General features: G+C 44.1%; 1 protein-coding gene across 2 annotated transcripts in view; it reads right to left on the reverse strand.

Annotated features, from left to right (window-relative positions):
- The window catches only part of LOC117530117 (ceramide transfer protein-like), a 53,620-nt gene that overhangs the window by 22,199 nt on the left and 11,737 nt on the right, over window positions 1-19,684 (reverse strand). Inside the window, exons 3-6 of one of the 2 annotated variants that reach the window (XM_034193067.1) lie at window positions 6,359-6,475; window positions 6,066-6,131; window positions 1,491-1,598; window positions 948-1,086 (exon numbers count right to left, since the gene is read on the reverse strand). In XM_034193067.1, coding sequence (XP_034048958.1) covers window positions 948-1,086; window positions 1,491-1,598; window positions 6,066-6,131; window positions 6,359-6,475 — 430 coding nt within the window. The remainder of the gene's footprint in view (window positions 1-947; window positions 1,087-1,490; window positions 1,599-6,065; window positions 6,132-6,358; window positions 6,476-19,684) is intronic. The other variant, XM_034193068.1, reaches the window with a different exon arrangement.

Below are 19,684 nucleotides of genomic sequence, written 5' to 3' on the forward strand. Positions count from 1 at the left end.
CGTTTTGCCGGTGAAAACAGTCGACTAAGGTAAGACAGCTAATCTAGTTTAGCCATCGATGTGAAACGGTGATTAGATGGATAATGCTGGGTGACTACCTGTAGGCCACTAAGAAAGTTTAGTAGACTGAAAGATTAGGTTGCTTTATGAAACCGAGCCCAGGTGTTTTCAGACTTATTGTATGGTGGTGACAGCTGCTAACCAATGACTTAAAACAATGTCTGACATCTTTGGTACCAGACCTGTAAAATCCTTTAGTACTGCTAAAGTCACTCTGTCGCCGTAATAGGCATCGTAAAGGCACTATGACCACGTGGTGCATTTTTCTGAGTGGGTGTTATTTCTGTGGACCCTAGTGACTGGTCAAGGGATAAACAGATGCCATGTGATGAATTGGCTGCAGCAGCTAGATAGTTACTTGTGGGAGATGACAATGGATGACTGCTCAGGTCCAGCTGAGTAGATGCCAGTCTGGAACCAAACAAGTACCAACAGAACATGCTCCAAAAGCAAAAACAAATGTGCCAAGTACTTTGGGAAAATGCAAATTCACAAACATGAATGATGTTTGGAACAATAAATAGGATCCCTGTGATACGAGAAAAGCTGTGAATACTCAGTAGGATTTATTCAAACAAAAGAACAACATATGAAGTAAGATTTTGGAGAGGAAAAAAATAAACGATTGTTCCGCTCATCAAGCAATCACGTTAGTTAAAACCAAAATAGGACATGTCCATCTGGCCTACGAGTTTGGGAAAACTGTAATTTGCTTATTTCATGTTCAACAGTAACTTATGCAAGGTAAAAAAAAAAAACAAACAATGTGCAGGGCAATGTGTTTGACAGTGTTACTTCAATCAAATTCAACTGGTCTTCTACTGATTGTAGTATTATTAACAGCAAAATCAGTTGTTTTGAGTGGTGGTGGTGTCTCTTGTACTTACTTTTGTCTCTCTGCAGCTCATCCTTGGACAAAGCGTCAGCACAGTTGTCAAAATATTTCTGAAGCGTGTCCACCTGCCTGCAAAGGATATCTCTGAAGGTCTCCATCTCTGCCAACTTCTCTCTCAGGCTGTGACCCTTCTAAAGAAAGAATAATGGATGTTTGGACTGTGACAGTACTCATAAGACTATGTTCTCATGCCTATACACCACTGCAGTGTCATTTGAGTGTAATAACAAACTTGTGTTCCCTCTTTTGATATAGATTCCAATACCTAGAGCCAAAGTACTGGTTGACATCAATCAGTCAATGCACATTTCAAATTTAACTTTCTAATCGATGCCGATATATGAAGACTTGATGTGACTTTAAAAAAAAAATGCTTACACTTTAATTATACTATTCCAAAACTATTAAAAACCATGTTGTCAAATGACAGGAATCAAAAAAGAACAATTTAGACCAGATACACCTAATGAACGCACAAAGCAAAGTTAGCACTGTGTACTGGTGCAACTACAGTAAACACAAAGCATTAACTCACCTTGAAGGAGGATGTGGAGGTGGCAGAGTAGCCACTGGTGGCAGATGTGAGAGACAACATGGAGCCATGTCTTCGCAGACTGGACTCTGAGCCATACCCAGAATCCACCTGGAGAAATACCCAAAGGCAGAAAGGGCAAAATTAGCAATACTATCACAAAACTAGAAGCACTCAGAAAGTGCAAACCTCCGCCAAGGGAATGGGGTCACTGACGCCATAACATCTACATGCCGTGGAATCATTGAACCTAAAAAAGTCTAACAATGATGTTTGCTCAGTAGTAAAAAAAGTTTCATCTGCTGTGACTGAATAGCATGTATCCTTAGCGCTTGGCATCACAGTTTATTGCAACTTACACCTTTCCCAGAAGCTACTGTCATCTGAGCACTGATAATGATATTGCATGTGCTTATAGACAAAAACAAATAAGAGACAAAATTAAATTTATTATTCAACTAAACTGCAAATATATGAATTTTTTAACATTTATGAAACACTTCTCTAAACAAGGCCATAGGGTCACTGACCCTAAAGAGATTCCCACCTTGGCACAGTGATCTATTTCTTTTTGTCTCTTTCTCTAAAATTGTATATAATAATCATTAGATTATTAATATATGAACAAAAATAAATTTAAGAAATATTACAATTTGAAAAGAAATGCACCCGAACGTGATGACAGCTGCAACTGCTTAATTGAAAATGCCATAGACATGCTAACGCGTTAGCATCGGGATCCGGATCGTGATCCGGATCACCACTAAAATTTAATCACTTGTTCCTCTTGTCATTTCCAACCACTCCACAAAATTTCATCAAAATCCGTTCAAAACTTTTTGAGTTATCCTGCTGACAGACAGACAAACAAACAAACGCGACAGAAAACATAACCTCCTTGGCGGAGGTAACAAGAAGAAAAACACTTTTCAGACTTTTTCCATCCGAAAAGCTAATAAAATACAACAAATACATTTATTTACTATATGAGGTAAGGTATATATATATATATATATATATATATATATATATACACACACACACACACACACACACACACTTTTATGCAAAGGTTTGGGCACCCCTGATGATTTCCATGATTTTCCTTTATAAATCATTGGTTATTTGGATCAGCAATTTCATTTAAATATAATCATATAGCAGACAAACACAGTGATATTTGAGAAGTGAAATAAAGTTTATAGGATTTACAGAAAGTGTGCAATAATTCTTTAAACAAAATTAGGCAGGTGCATAAATTTGGGCACCCTTGTCATTTTATTGATTTGAATACATTTAGAACTAATTACATATTGGAACACAAAATTGGTTTGGTAAGCTCACTGACCATTGAAAAACAAATTATTCTGAAGCATAAATTGTAATCCTTGATGGTATCTTTTTCCTGTTTGTATATTTTAGAAATCTTTTATGAGTCTTCTGTATTTTTCTTCAATCAGGCAGTAGTTACATTTTCATGGTAACACGATATTAATTTCACAAAAGAATCTGATTAGATACAGGGCTCATGATAAAATTATCGCAATACAGTATATGATGCATTGTTGTTCCACTCTTAATATTCTATATGTAGAAATTTGACATCTTACTAATATGTGTCATTCAAAATTGTGATTAAAGGTTTAGGGTGGGACCCAGACAATTTCCAGATTTAAAGTGGGCCCCGGTGGTCTTAGGTTCGGTAATGTTTGCACTATAGAACTGCCTGCTGCCTCAACATGTGAGCAGTAATCCTATCGTTGCATGCATGTAAATTAAGAGCAGGTGTTTATTTTACCTCATCAACATGTGTGGTTCAAGTTACATGTGGCTTGAAAGGATTGTGTCTTTCATTTCCAAAGCACAGGTCTGCACTGCTGCTTGTTTTTACATACACAACTACAGCTATTCTTACAATGCAAAATAGTACAGGATAGTTACACAGAAATGTTAGATATCAAAAATAGAAAAAATGCTTACAAAGTGTGCACTGTACTGTAATCTTATCTTTCTGAGCTATGTGCAAATGTTTTACTCAAGGTTAACTGCACCTGTATCTTTACTATTGCAGTGAAACATTACTGAGGACAATGGGAAAGGTCAGCTGCACAATACGGCAGGTTCTGTAACCACGGAAGCACAAATGAAATAAACTGACTTCTTGTAAATTTGCACGGTTCCCCTTCCCCTTTTTTTCCCTGTCATAACCACCTCACCTTCAAACTTTAGTATAAAGAAACAGTTTCCCTTTGCACCACCAGGGGGAAGTAAATTGAAATTACTGCCATCTGTAAGCCCTGAGGTAACTCTCAGTCAATGACCAAAAGTAACCCCGTCTGTGTTCACAGATTTCAATCATTGCTAGTTGCCCTTTAGCTGATATCCTGAAACTCCACTGCCTTTGGCTCATCACAGCAGAATGAGAGTATCTGAATCTGTTTAAAGTAGAAAATATCCACACAAGTCCACAGAGTAACATTTGAATAACAATATTTGATGAAAATCGTAAGACAAAACCAAGACTGACATGCAGCCTAATGCCTGCCATCCTGCACATACACACAAGAAGACCTGAAGCTGCAAGCAGGGTGGAATGTAAATGTGAGCTGATCAAACCTTTCCAAAAACACCCAACCCAAACTCATCACAACAGTGCAAAGAAAAGGATTACTTTGCACAATCTTAATGCAACACATCTGTCACAGCAAGTCTACTTTAATGTGATGCAGAAATCAGTTTGTGTTGGCTGTGGTTTTCTGAGTTTCCCAGGAGACACTGGGTTGCTGAGTGCTTTGAGTAACGGGTAAAAAAAACAAAAAATAAAAAACAACAAAAAAAAAAACAGGACTGAGGTCTTCTACGAAGAAGAGTTTAAAGTGGTGACTCACTGCGGGTGGGATTTTTATACACACTAGTGACTCTCTCCTATTCTGAGTCACACTGTGCAGGAATGAGTGTGTACAGGGGGGATTTTCCCATCAACTATAGCTACTGGACAAACCCTTCGTGACATCACCCAGAGGGTTTCTGCAGAGAACATTTGAAGCCCAAATAGGGTGGTTCCGAATGTTCCGAATCAGCTTGGCATTGCCTGACTCCACATAAATCGGTAAACAGGTGGAGCGTGGTAAACACCAGCATGCTGAATGAAGACCAACCAGGACCTCTACTTAAGCCACCTTGACACTTGCACAAATTCGATCCCCACACTGACACGCACAATCTTGCGTGCCTGCAAGTAAACTTGTCGTAAACTGCGTGTAAACTGTGCGAGGCTGCGTGCCAGTGTGCAAAGAAAATTCTGAAATGATAAAAAGGTCTGGTACGCATAAATTTCATGCCACTTGTGTGAACTATTCGTGAACATTGTGCAACCTATTCACAAACACTGCGTGTCATTGTGCACAGGGCCTCGCACAGTTTACCATGAGTTTACTCACTGGCACTCAAGATTGCATGCCAGCTTGCATGAAGCTTGGATGAGTGTTTAAACTAGTGGTAAGCTTCGACAGCCTGCGTGGAAGCCCATTTGGAGTCCATATAACAGATTTTGTCCGTTTTATACATATAACGGATTTCAATTATAACAGACAAAATTCACTGGTCCACCTAAATCCATTATATGCAAATTTTACTGTAGTGCTTCTCCAGCTATATCAGAAGCTCAAAGAGCTTTACACTGATGCCTCACATTCACCCATTAACACACACACAGGGTGCTGCCATGCAAGTCACACACAAGGAGCAACTTGGGGATTAAGGACCTTGCCCAAGGGTCCTTAGTGATTTTCTGGTCAGGCTGGGGTTTGAACAGAGGATCCTCTGGTCTCAAGCCCAACGATTAACCACTAGACCATCACCTCCCCTGAGAAACCTCTCTCAGCATCGCCCCCAGTGAGTCAAAATGTCAACTAATCAAAAAATGTTGGATTCTCAGAATGCAAGAGATGGAGAACCACATCCCATTTTTCTGGGTCGCCCCTCATATTTTGATTATTTTATTTTTCATTTTATTTTTTCATATTCTGTATTGTGCTGAGTGTTGTTTATTTTCCGACCATGGCTGACAACGTGACCGGTGCCATTGTCGTAGTCGTGCTTTACAATGGTTTTAATTGTATGCGTCTTGAAATCTTTGTCATCTTTCAGAGGTTGCTAGCATCACATAGCGTGTGGCTAATGGCTAACATTAGCATTATCAAATGTCTCCTTAGTGAGCCTTTTATGACAAGTATCTGTCATAATATGGGTTGTTGTGCAATTACTTGGCCTAATGATTATCTAAGCAGTGTGTGCTCCACTACTGAGCTCACATCTGCTGAGGTCTTATGCACACAGAAAGCCGCGACAGAGATGCCACCTTGACTGCAGACATTGCGGACACATACAGAACTACACAAGTACAGGCCTCCATGGTATAGAAGATGGAAATGCCCACATAACATACCTGTTTGCAAATGTATGTAAATATGCACTTACAACTACATACAGTAAACCACAACCAGAAGCGCACTGTGCTAGCTAAGGACAAATTCATCACAGAGAATGTGATTTCTACAGAGTTGCCAGCAAACGCACCAGTGATGGTGGGATGAGTACTGTGCCCTGGACTCCTGCCTTCTCTCTCCTCCCTTCTCTGACACTCTGACAGAAAAAACACACACGTACAGTATACTATGAGCCCACGCACACAAATTCTGACACATTTGTCAACAAATACAAGTTTTAATCCCCTGTAAGGTCACAGAGCCTTATGGTAGATTAGCCTCAGATTACTGAAATGCCATTGATTGGGTTTTATTTATATTTTTAATATCAGCAGTCAGCTCACTGCCTTCTGCAATGGAGCACAAAAAAAAAAAAAAACTTACCCTGTGCAGCTCAATGGAGTCAATCCACTGGTGTCTGTGCTCCGGGTCTTGTGCTCTCAGGTACCAAACGCTGTCGTTGACACTGATATCCAGTCTGCATTCATCAAACTCATGAGGCTGAAGGTAAATAAATAAATAAAAGAGGGTGAAACACAATAGTGTACACAGTATGTTTAAAATATATATATATATATATATATATATATATATATATATATATATATATATATATATATATATATATATATATATATATATATATATATATATATATATTAGGGGTGCCGGAAAATCGATTCACGTCCGAATCGCAATTCTTATTTATTAACATTCTGAATCGATCCAAAATGTCCAAGAATTGATTTTTAAAAAGCATTTTTTTTTAATATTTTCTTACTTACTCGCTGCGTGTACTGTTTGTCAGGCAACGGCCTCCGTACTACAGCGCCCCCGCAAGGGGAGGGTCCGACGTGCTTCAAACATTCATGAGCTGCAGCTTAGCATGGCGGACGAAGAGCTAATTCAAATGTTTGGGCGCATTTTGTATTTTATTATTTGCTGCGTAAGAAGGAGCTTGACATGACTTATGCAGTGTGGAAAATCTGCAAAATGAAAGTCAAGTACTTCGGAAACACTTCAAATCTGCAAGCCCACATGCTACGTCATCACCCGGAGCTAGAAGGAGCGGAGCAGCAGTTTCTGCCGACTACTGACCAGCGCTTCACTAAACTGCCAACTCTGAACAAGCAAAGCAGATAAGTAAATTTACATCTTTAGAATCACTTGATTAACCTTGTAAAGCTGCATTTTCTTAAACATAAACATTTTAAAAGTAATATAACTATTTCTCAGAGCTCTTTGAATCGAAAATCGGTTCTGAATAGAATCGTCACCCCAAGAAGTGTAATCGAACTGAATCGTGAGTTGTACGATTCACATCCCTAATATATATATATATATATATATATATAAAACATACATACATACATACACATACACGAAATTCAGTTTTGGAAAATTCTTCAAACCTTTTCTACAGTATCTTCAATGTGTGAGCAGCAGAGAGCCGCCATCAGCCACATTAACACTGTGAGAGTAAATATAAACTTTTTTTTATTAAATGGTTATGAATTGGATTACCTCTTGTCAGTGCTTTAAAGGGTTTGTTTTTTTTATTTGTCTTTATGTTGCATGATGTGTTGAGCCAGACTGCCTTCACTATTTTGTCTATTTTAAGTTCACTTGAGTTTTGCACAAATGACAGAATCTCATAAAACCTTTCTGTGCAATTCTGAAATCACTGTATGCAGTATAACGTAGCCCAGTAATTTCTATTTGGTGGCCATCTCATCCATGAAATTTTACACCAATTCATATAGAACAACTTCTGTCATATGTAGGTGGCACTGTCTGTTTAAACTCGAATGCAGTCTGATCTCAGGTGGGGACAGTGATTCAACACAAATGTGGATCTGTACGCTTTCACTTGTAGGTTCATATTTTGGAAAAAAAAAAAAAGGTACATTAACCAATTTAATTTATGCTTCAAAAGTTTCTGGGTGGAATAATGTGGTCATGTGAGCACTGTACGGTACAATACAAACACGTATTTGTATTGAACATGTATTCGTATTGATCTGTATGGTGCACAAAGTGACAGTTCAGTGCACAGAACTGTACGCAGAATACACGGTATGACTCTGCACAGTATGATTATTCACATGTGCCTATTTGCTTCCATAAGTCATGACATTTTTTTCCTCATGTCCACAGACTGCGTGTCACACTCTAGTTTCATGATCTACACTGGAAGGCGAGGTCTTTCTTCTCCTTCAGTGCAGGAGCCATGGTCATCCCCCCAGCCTGGTGTGCTCAGTTTGAGAGGTGCTGCAAAGACAAATGGGCCAAACTGACCAAAGATAGGTGCACCAAGCTTGTGGCATCATATCATCATCATCAAGAAGACTTGAGGCTGTAATTGCTGCCAAAAGTGAATCAACAAAGTATTGAGAATGAGGGTGTGAATATTTATGTATATGTGATTCCTTGTTTTTTGAGGGGAAAAAATAATTTACTCCAGTTTGGAATAAAATGTGGAAAAAGTAAAGCGCTGTGAATAATTTCTGGATTCACCATATGTATTTAGTGCCCTCCTAAAAGTATTAGAACACTTGGTATTTGACTTATTTTAATTTGTTAATGCCATTTCAAAAAAAAAATAAAAAAGAATGGAACGCTTTGGTATATTACCTGTAAATCAGTTTTATTGCCAGTTTTCTTCAGGCAAGTCAGGGGATGGAAACATGAACATGTCCAAGTCACTGAATATGTGTTGGACTTTATTTACATCAGTTATGAAGAAAAACAAACAGTATGGTACTTCCTTTGTTTCCATTTTCCAGAGCCAGTCTAATACACAGGGCTGATTATCTTGTATGTAGCCCCATCTACGCATCTCACTGGTACAGAAGATGAGGAACAGTGTACCGCAAGCACAGCATCCTTTTTCAGACATGGTCCCTTGAGAAGGGAAGTGCCTGATAACTGGCCTTTTAGGGCAACTTGCATGATGGAGCAGATTCTTAATATGCCGCTAATGTACCATCAGATCTGCAAAACCACAACGCTACAATGGAGGCACATACATCAGTTATTTTTGCTGTGTGCATGTGTGTGCCCATGTGTTGGATCGAGGTTGAAGGCTGAAAGAGGGCTCTGTGTAGTTTGTAACCTACTGCATCAGACCTTTAAGGAAACTGAATGATCAGAATTCTATAACGTCCAAATATATGTCTGTTATATGTTAGGCTGTCTGGTGAAAAACTTAAAAAACACACATTTAGATTGGCAATTTTTTTAAGGAAACATGTAAAATTACCTGAATTTTAAGTACATTATAAATCCCATTGTTCACAATGGAGGCACTCAGTCAGCTTACGCTGTTAGCATCACATTTGTAGCTGTAGCATGTATGCGGTATGTAAGCATGTATACACATTTTTTAAAGTACGTTATAAATCCTGTTGCTCACAATGGAGGCATCCAGTCAGCTCATGCTAACGTTAGCCTGTTATGCTCGTGAACCAACTCATCTTGAGTTGGACTGCTGATGAAAAGCCTGGCCTGGACAATGGTAGGGAAAATGATGAAATGATCTGCAGATGTTCTTTAGGCTGCATGTTTTGGTTACAAGACAAAAGGTTTTTCAAATTTATGTATAGTATGTGAATGCCTCAGCGCTTTAACCAGTCAGTATGCTGTAGTAAGTATGCAGCAACTCCATGCAAAAGGTACGAGGGCAAGTTATTAACTCTGAGGTAATTCATTTTCTATACCCACTTATTCCAAGGGACACGAGGGAGCTAAAGCCTATCCCAGCAGTCACCGGGCAAGACACCGGGTTCACCCTGGACAGGCTGCCAGTGCACTGCGGAGCCATGGACAATTTAAATAGATTTCAATCCATCTAACCTGCACATCACTGGAAGTGGGAGGAAGCTGGAACACCCAGACAGAACCCATGCAAACACAGGGAAAACATGCAAACTCCACACAGAAAGGACAAGGCGGGGAGCAATCCCATGACCTTCTTGCTGTGAGGCATCAGTGTTAACCACTAAGCCACTGCACTGCCTATGTAGTTCTTATACCTTATTTATAATTAGGGATGGATATCGAGAAGCGGTTCCTTTCGGGTATCGTTAAGAAATGATTCGATCCACCGACATCAATAAGCTTTGTGCTTAACGATTCTGTTATCGGTCCTTCAGAGTGTCCGTTGTTTTGGGGAGTGTTTGTCAGGAAAATGATAATTTCTCTACATTGATTACAGACCCTGCAGCGGGTCCGTAATCAACTTTTCTGCAGTGTGGCTTTGTTTTGAACCTTGAACCAATCGAAGCAGTGGTTCGCAGATTGAAGCAATGCTTCGATCTATTGCTTCATTTATTCTTTCTTTCTTTCGCTTAATTTTCCCCCGCTAAAATCCTAAAGAGAATACGTCTGTGAGTATTATTTACCTTTTCTATGTTAAACCGACCTGTCATGGTCTTCTGAAACAGTTGATAGATGTATTTTATAACTTAAAAACGGGAGCGATGCTAACGCGTTAGCATGTCTATGGCATTTTCAATATTAAAAGTTAGCATTAAGCAGTTGCAGCTGTCATGTTCGGGTGCATTTGTTTTCAAATTGTAATATTTCTTGAATTTATTTTTGTTTATATATTAATAATCTAATGATTATTATATACAATATATACTTATTATATACAATTTTAGAGAAAGAGACAAAAAGAACCTCAATAGAAACACAACAGAAAATATAAAAGCAACTAACAAAGAACATACATAAATAAATAAAGTGTTTCCTGTGAACACCTAGTGACTGTTACGCCTCCATTTCATCCCTGTCTTATTGAAGTTTAATGACAGTTTGTTTTGGTCAAACCATATTTTCAATTTGTTAATTTCTTCAGTGATTTCCTCCAGAACTATCTGCCAAACTAGAAAACTGCTGCATCCTAGTAAGAGCAGAATCCTACTGGAATGAATTTGAATAAGGAAAGCTGGGTTTTTTCTCACTAAATGGATGCTGCACTCACTGCAGTTTATTGTCTGGAATAGTCCCAGATTGCATTTCAGAGCTTCTAGAATTCAAACATTTTCGTGCAGGTGGTGTTGGGGGTAATTTTGGGTTTCAGCTTTTTTTGTTTTTCACCACTTTCATCCCTGAATATGTCAATTGTGAGTCACTTTTGTGCAGATTAAAGTTACTAACTGGGACTCCTGTCTTGTTGCGAGAAAGAAACGAGAATTGTCCTCCGTTCTGTTCACACAGCTCCAAACGCTGCGCGGCTCTCTGCAGAGTCAAGTTAGAATGATAGAATCCAGTCGGAATTAATAACTTCAAAGCGAAACACTGTTTTGTTTATTTTTATTTATGTCCAGAGATCAAGGATACAGTGACCAATTTCATATTTATTTATTTTAAGACTCAATGAAATACATAGAAAACCTGTAAAGCCTACTTTTAGTACAAAATTCACGAGGTATCGATAAGGGAATCGATAAGGAATCGGATCGATAAGCAGAATCGATAATGGCATTGATATCGATAAAATCTTAGCAATACCCATCCCTATTTATAATACAACTAAAATTTCCACTATAATCAGAGAATCCACTCAAACAGCTTAGTCTCATAACTCTGGGTGACATTTCAAATTTAAATGGATGTTCCTTCAAAACTGCAGCAAGAAGCACCACAGAATTTTTCTTTGAAGGCGTGGGAGTGCAAACACTTCACACCGGTTTGCTCTGTCTGCTGGTTTTGCTGTTGGCACACATCATTTCTGCCTCTCTTGCTTCACTGTGACGCCACATTTAATAACAGTAGATAGTTGTAGCCAGACTCAATATGTGCTGGGTGTGTGTACGGGGGCGAAATTTAATCAGAGAAGGCAATAATTGACTGTGGATGATTAACACAAAGGAAATGTATTTGTTCTTTAGACTTGTGAAGCGTATTTCTTTTGAAATGAGCAATGGATACATGAGTGCACCGCACGGAGGTTAATATTTACATAAGCTGGGAATGGATCGAGCTGAACAAATAGAGCTAATAGAAAATCCTTCTTGATGCTGCCTGGGAACAGTAACTCATTCATTTCCTTTGTGGAGCTTCAGTAAGTGACTGACCTGGGGTCCCACTCTGACATGATGATAGATGGAAAAGAATCAAAGTGAGACATGACATCTACTATTAACCACTGTAGACACATGAATTTAATCTCTGTGGGACACTTGGAATCTTAGAGACACAATCTTGTTCAAAAAAAGAAAAGGTGTAATAGGTGTTGTGTTTGATGCCGCTACTTTTCTTAGCCATTGCATAATGCTGTTTACTTTGTGCTAAACCTTAGCACAAACCAGGGTGCTGGGAATTAAGAAACCAGCAAAAAACTAGAGATCTGTGAGCAATGGGCTTGAACTCAAGCACCACAAGGAGAAGTAGAGATGAGCCACAAGACAAAAAACTCACATGCATGCATCGCCCATCAGTGGTGGTAAATCTTTTGTGATGAAACACTTGAACTAACAAAGCAGTCAAACATGATTCGTTTAAAAAAAATCCAATTACCTCTCAATGAAGATGGCAAACCAGAATACTTTTCCCTCTTCATCACAGCATGAAGCTTCATTAAAGTGCATAAAGCAGTTTACGAAGCGTTACAGTTACACAATCAATACCATAGCATAAGATGTGTTCATTAAAGACAAAAGTCTAAATATCTCCCTTTGAAGATGGTGAAACAGAATTATTTTTTCCTTTTAATGGTTTAGGATTGTTCTTCATGGGCAAACCTACAAACAGGGTGATTCCTACACCCCCAAGTTTTGTTTGTGGGGCAGAAAATATGGTACAAACTACAGCTATTAAATTGTTGCTTTTGCCAGCAGCAGTTACTTTTATTTTGTTGTTAATTTGAGTCTTCACTTCACTTTCGTAGGGCTATGATGTTCAGCGTGTACACATGTCCTGGATCCCCTACGCAAGACTGACTGTTCCTCTTTTCTTTTGGCTTCTCTGTGTTTGTGTGTGTTGGCCACGTGATAGATTTCAGATGGTGTCTTGACGTTCCATGGCTTCTTACAGCTCCTTTTCTTCATGTGTTCAATACATGGTTTCTGTGTCATTTCACATTATTACACATAACTTAATGTCTGTAGTTATTTGTTTTGGTTTGTTTCTATTTGTATTACTTGGGTTGTTACTAACATCTGGTGAAAATTTCATGTCAATAGCACCTTTAGAAATCTATTTACTGAGAAAAATGGTGATGTGTTAAATACTTATTTTACCCACTGTACATTTTTCATCATTTGCCAAATGTCAACAATGTACAAAAAGCAGAGGGAGGGGACAGAAAAAGAAAAAAAGAGACCATCTTTGCTTTTCAGGTTCCTCATTCATGTGATCTGACCACAAGATCGGACACAAGTTCCTTTGGCTTCTTTTTTCACTTGGGGTAGCAACAGCAGCTCATAGATGAATCTGCATGTTGATTTGGCACACATTTTTACACCAAATGCCCTTCCTGATGCAGCTCAGCGTTACATGGAGAAGGGACGGCGTCATTATCCCGGTCATAAGATGGTAGTGTTAACAGTAACAGGACAGTTCATGCACAAAATATTTAAAGCTACTTTCTTAAGAAATGTGAAGCTGCAAGGTTGTACTAGACTGTTTAGGATTTCATTATAGTTGAAATGTCAAGGATCACATTAAAACTGTTTCCACAGTAAAGACACAGAATAGAACACAATGTACAAAAGAACCACACATTTATCTGAGACGTGAATATTTACTCTACAGCATCATGGGACTATACTTGAAATTGCTACAAAGAGTAAATTGTGGAAAATTATTAACTTTGTTAAGTTTTCAGATTGTATGAGCCTCCCCACCAAGGTATCTGGGAAAATGAGTTGAGAACTGTTACATGGAAGAACAAAATGCCTCAGCTGCAATAACCAGGCTGTCAAAGCAGATTATCAGTGACCTCACCAGCTGAGAGCATTCCTTCCTCCTCATGTGATTTGAAAATAAGATAAATTTGCCTCCCAAATCACCTCAGAAAAATGAATTGCAATTCAATGTCCTGTCACAAACCATGTAGAAGTTAAAATGCCTACTGAGACATATTGAGAATTGAAACAAAAAAACTGAAAACCAGTACATGGTGCAACATGGTGCAACTTCTATCTGTTGCGTTACCAGTTATACAGCTTTGTGCTGGAGTGGAACAGAGGACTTTCTTAAAAAGAAGAAGTGAAATTCCAGATGCAGATTTACTGTTGTGTGGGCCGCTGAAGAGGAGGTACTGCTGGCCCACCACCACCAGAGGGCGCCCTGCCTGGAGTGCGGGCTCCAGGCACCAGAGGGCGCTGCCGCCTCACAGGAGCAGCCAGGGTGATAGCTGTCACCCATCACCTGAGACAGCTGACAGCAATCATCAGAGGGGTATATCAGCAGGACGGCATCTCCACCTCATTGCCGAGATATCGTCTCTACCGAGGAGGTAACGTATCCAGCCGACTATATCAACCTTGAATACTTTTTGCCTTTATACAGAGAGAGAGAAGAGCAGCAGGAGACAGTGTTGGATAAGTACTCACACTCCTGCACTTCAGTGTTTACTTGACGAGAGGGGGAGGTGGTGTTACCACCGTCCGTGTTGCTGGGTGCAGCGCACCCACCTCTGACTGTTTTTGTTCCTCGCCAGCAGTACCAGATCCGACAAGCGGAGGCAGTGGTCACCTGGGAGTTCGGGACTTGGCGGCTCCAGTATTCCCGGGGTTCGGTGGCGGTGGAAATCGAGTGGTTCCGGTTCGACTTGGACAGACGTCTCCTACCTTCGAGCCTGCCCACACGACACCATTGGAATTCGGCTTGTTCCCGAAATTGTAATCTGTTGTGTTTGTTGTGCGAGTTTCACAACAGTAAAGCTTTGTTATTTGACTTACTCCATTGTCCGTTCATTTGCGCCCCCTGTTGTGGGTCCGTGTTCCTACACTTTCACAACAGGATATCTCGGCCAGCGTCATGGATCCCGAGGGGCGTCAACCGGCTGTTGAATGGCCAATGGAAGAACAGGGCGCACAGGCGTCCGCAGGAGGGGTGATCGGTGAGTTGCAGCGGATCCTCACCGCTTTCACGACTCGGTTGGATTTGATGACCGAGCAGAACGTCCTCCTGAACCGCAGGGTGGAGGCTCTCGCCGCGCAGGTGGAAGCGCGCCCTCCGGGCGCCGCTGTGGCTCTCCCTCCCGTCGACCCTGTGCGTAACAGTGACGTTCCACTGGTCGTTCAACGACCCCTCCCACCTTCCCCTGAAGCATACATAAGCCCCCCAGAGCCGTACGGAGGCTGTGTGGAGACGTGCGCGGATTTCCTTATGCAGTGTTCGCTCGTCTTCGCACAGTGTCCCGTCATGTACGCGACCGACGCTAGCAAAGTAGCTTATGTGATAAATCTGCTTCGTGGTGAGGCACGCGCTTGGGCTACAGCGCTCTGGGAGCAAAATTCATGGCTCCTTCAGACATATGATGGGTTTGTGAGGGAGTTCAGAACAGTGTTCCATCACCCAAATAGAGGAGAGACCGCTTCAGCCGTGCTGCTGTCAATGAGACAGGGGCGCCGGAGCGCAGCTGCCTATGCAGTCGACTTCCGCATCGCGGCTGCGAGGTCCGGCTGGAATAGCACTGCCCTCCGCGCCGCCTTTGTAAACGGACTGTCGTTGGTCCTCAAGGAGCACCTGGTGGCTAAGGACGAACCGCGGGATTTAGATGGGCTCATCGATCTTGTCATACGGTTAGACAATCGGTTAGAAGAGCGTCGTCGGGAACGAGACGAAGGGCGTGGCCGGGCACGCGTCGTCCCTCTCCCTTCCGGTTCCGACCGCGTTCCGCCCTCCCCACGCTCCACGGCCCCTGCGCTCCGTGCGGTTACAGCCCCCCCGCTGACGAAGCTATGGACACGAGTAGGGCAACATTTAGGGCACCGGTTACACAAAGGAGGCTGGCCCACGGGGCGTGTTTTGTTTGTGGCTCGATTGAGCATCAATTAAGAGACTGCCCCGAGCGGTTAAACACCAACGCCCGCCCCTAGAAACTGGGCTAGGGGTGGGCCGAGACATTCACGTGGGACACACCCACATCGCCACACGACTCCCAGTTACCATCCTGTATGAGGATTTAACCCTGAAGGCCCCAGCACTGGTGGACACGGGCTCAGAAGGGAATTTGCTAGACAGCAAATGGGCCAGGGAGATAGGGTTCCCTCTGGTGGCGCTTACCTCGCCTGTGCAGGTACGGGCGCTAGATGGCTCCCTACTCCCTCCAATCACTCACAAGACACCACCAGTAACTCTGGTGGTGTCGGGGAATCACCGGGAGGAGATCAAGTTTTTTGTGACTCCGGCCACCTCCCGTGTGATTTTAGGGTTCCCTTGGATGTTGAAACACAATCCCCGGATCGATTGGCCGTCCGGGGTAGTGGTTCAGTGGAGCGAGACCTGCCATCGGGTATGTTTAGGTTCCTCGGTTCCTCCCGGTTCCCAGGCCAAGGAGGAGGTCAGAGCCCCGCCCAATCTAGGGACGGTTCTGGTGCAGTACCATGACCTTGTGGAGGTGTTTAGCAAGGATCTAGCGCTCACCCTTCCCCCGCACCGCCCGTATGATTGTGCCATTGATTTGGTTCCAGGTGTTGAGTTCCCGTCCAGTAGGCTGTACAACCTCTCACGACCTGAACGCGAATCAATGGAGACCTACATCCGGGACTCTTTGGCTGCCGGGTTGATCCGGAATTCCACCTCCCCGATGGGTGCGGGTTTCTTTTTTGTGGGGAAAAAGGATGGCGGATTACGTCCATGCATCGATTACAGGGGGCTGAACGAAATCACGGTTCGTAACCGATACCCCTTACCCTTGTTGGATTCGGTGTTCACGCCCCTGCATGGAGCTAAGATATTCACCAAGCTTGATCTTAGGAATGCGTATCACCTGGTTCGGATCCGGAAGGGAGACGAGTGGAAGACGGCATTTAACACCCCGTTAGGTCATTTTGAGTACCTGGTCATGCCGTTCGGTCTTACAAACGCTCCCGCGACGTTCCAAGCATTGGTTAATGACGTCTTGCGGGACTTCCTGCACCGATTCGTCTTCGTATATCTTGACGACATACTCATCTTTTCTCCGGATCCTGAGACCCATGTTCGACATGTACGTCAGGTCCTGCAGCGGTTATTGGAGAACCGGCTGTTTGTTAAGGCCGAGAAGTGTGAGTTTCACCGCACCTCTTTGTCCTTCCTGGGGTTCATCATCTCCCCCAACTCCGTCGCTCCTGATCCGGCCAAGGTTGTGGCGGTGAGAGACTGGCCCCAACCCACAAGCCGTAGGAAGCTGCAACAGTTCCTCGGCTTTGCTAATTTCTACAGGAGGTTCATTAAGGGCTACAGTCAGGTAGTTAGCCCCCTGACAGCCCTGACCTCACCAAAAGTCCCCTTCACCTGGTCGGATCGTTGCGATGCCGCGTTCAAGGAGTTGAAACGGCGCTTCTCGTCTGCACCCGTTCTGGTGCAGCCCGATCCTAGTCGCCAGTTAGTGGTTGAAGTGGACGCCTCGGACTCAGGGATAGGAGCTGTGCTGTCCCAGAGCGGGAAGACCGATAAGGTCCTTCATCCGTGTGCCTATTTTTCCCGCAGGTTGACCCCGGCCGAACGGAACTATGACGTCGGCAATCGAGAGCTCCTTGCGGTGAAAGAGGCTCTTGAAGAGTGGAGACATCTGTTGGAGGGAACGTCTGTGCCATTCACGGTTTTCACTGACCACCGGAACCTGGAGTATATCAGGACCGCCAAGCGGCTGAATCCCAGGCAAGCCCGCTGGTCACTGTTCTTCGGCCGTTTTGACTTCCGCATTACCTACCGGCACGGGACCAAGAACCAGAGATCGGATGCCTTGTCCCGGGTACACGAAGACGAAGTCAAAACGGAGTTGTCGGATCCACCGGAACCCATCATCCCGGAGTCCACTATCGTGGCCACCCTCACCTGGGACGTAGAGAGAACCGTCCGGGAGGCCCTGGCACGAAGCCCGGACCCCGGGACTGGACCGAAGAATAGACTTTACATCCCACCAGAAGCTAGGGCTGCAGTCCTGGACTTCTGTCACGGCTCTAAGCTCTCCTGTCATCCAGGGGTGCAAAGAACCGTGGCAGTTGTCCAGCAGCGCTTCTGGTGGGTGTCCCTGGAGGCCGACGTCCGGGATTATATCCAGGCCTGTACCACCTGCGCCAGGGGCAAGGCCGACCATCGCAAGGCTCCGGGACTGCTACAGCCACTGCCCGTGCCTCATCGCCCCTGGTCCCACATCGGCCTGGATTTTGTCACGGGCCTCCCGCCGTCCCAGGGAAACACCGTCATCCTCACGATAGTGGACCGATTCTCCAAGGCGGCCCACTTCGTGGCCCTCCCGAAGCTCCCAACAGCCCAGGAGACGGCAGACCTCCTGGTCCACCACGTCGTCCGGCTGCATGGGATTCCATCAGACATCGTCTCCGATCGCGGCCCCCAGTTCTCCTCGCATGTCTGGAGGAGCTTCTGCCGGGAACTGGGGGCCACGGTCAGTCTCTCGTCCGGATACCACCCCCAAACCAACGGGCAAGCAGGACGGGCCAATCAAGAGATGGAGCAGACCCTGCGCTGCGTGACAGCCGCACACCCGGCGGCCTGGAGTACCCATCTGGCCTGGATCGAGTACGCCCACAACAGCCATGTGTCGTCAGCCACCAGCCTCTCCCCCTTTGAGGTGTGTTTGGGGTATCAGCCCCCGTTGTTTCCGGTGGTTGAGGGAGAGGTCGGTGTGCCCTCGGTCCAGGCCCACCTACGGAAGTGCCGTCGGGTGTGGCGTGCCGCCCGCTCTGCTTTGCTGAAGGCCCGGATGAGGACAAAGGCCCATGCAGACCGTCGGCGAACCCCGGCCCCTACGTATCGTCCCGGGCAGGAAGTGTGGTTGTCCACCAAGGACATCCCACTACAAGTGGCCTCCCCGAAATTGCAAGATAGATACATAGGTCCTTTCAAGATCCTCAAGGTCATCAATCCCGCCGCAGTGAGGCTTCAGCTTCCGGCCTCACTGCGGATCCATCCAGTGTTCCACGTGTCGAAGATCAAGCCCCATCACACCTCGCCCCTATGTACACCCGGTCCGGCACCACCTCCTGCCCGGATCATCGATGGCGAGCCGGCTTGGACTGTGCGCCGGCTTTTGGATGTCCGACGGATGGGCCGGGGCTTTCAATATCTGGTGGACTGGGAGGGGTACGGTCCCGAAGAACGCTCCTGGGTGAAGAGGAGCTTCATCCTGGACCCGGCCCTCCTGGCCGACTTCTACCGCCGCCACCTGGACAAGCCCGGTCGAGCGCCAGGAGGCGCCCGTTGAGGGGGGGTCCTGTTGTGTGGGCCGCTGAAGAGGAGGTACTGCTGGCCCACCACCACCAGAGGGCGCCCTGCCTGGAGTGCGGGCTCCAGGCACCAGAGGGCGCTGCCGCCTCACAGGAGCAGCCAGGGTGACAGCTGTCACCCATCACCTGAGACAGCTGACAGCAATCATCAGAGGGGTATATCAGCAGGACGGCATCTCCACCTCATTGCCGAGATATCGTCTCTACCGAGGAGGTAACGTATCCAGCCGACTATATCAACCTTGAATACTTTTTGCCTTTATACAGAGAGAGAGAAGAGCAGCAGGAGACAGTGTTGGAT

The sequence above is a fragment of the Thalassophryne amazonica genome, chromosome 17, assembly GCF_902500255.1.
Source record: "Thalassophryne amazonica chromosome 17, fThaAma1.1, whole genome shotgun sequence".
Classification (NCBI taxonomy): Eukaryota; Metazoa; Chordata; class Actinopteri; order Batrachoidiformes; family Batrachoididae; genus Thalassophryne; species Thalassophryne amazonica.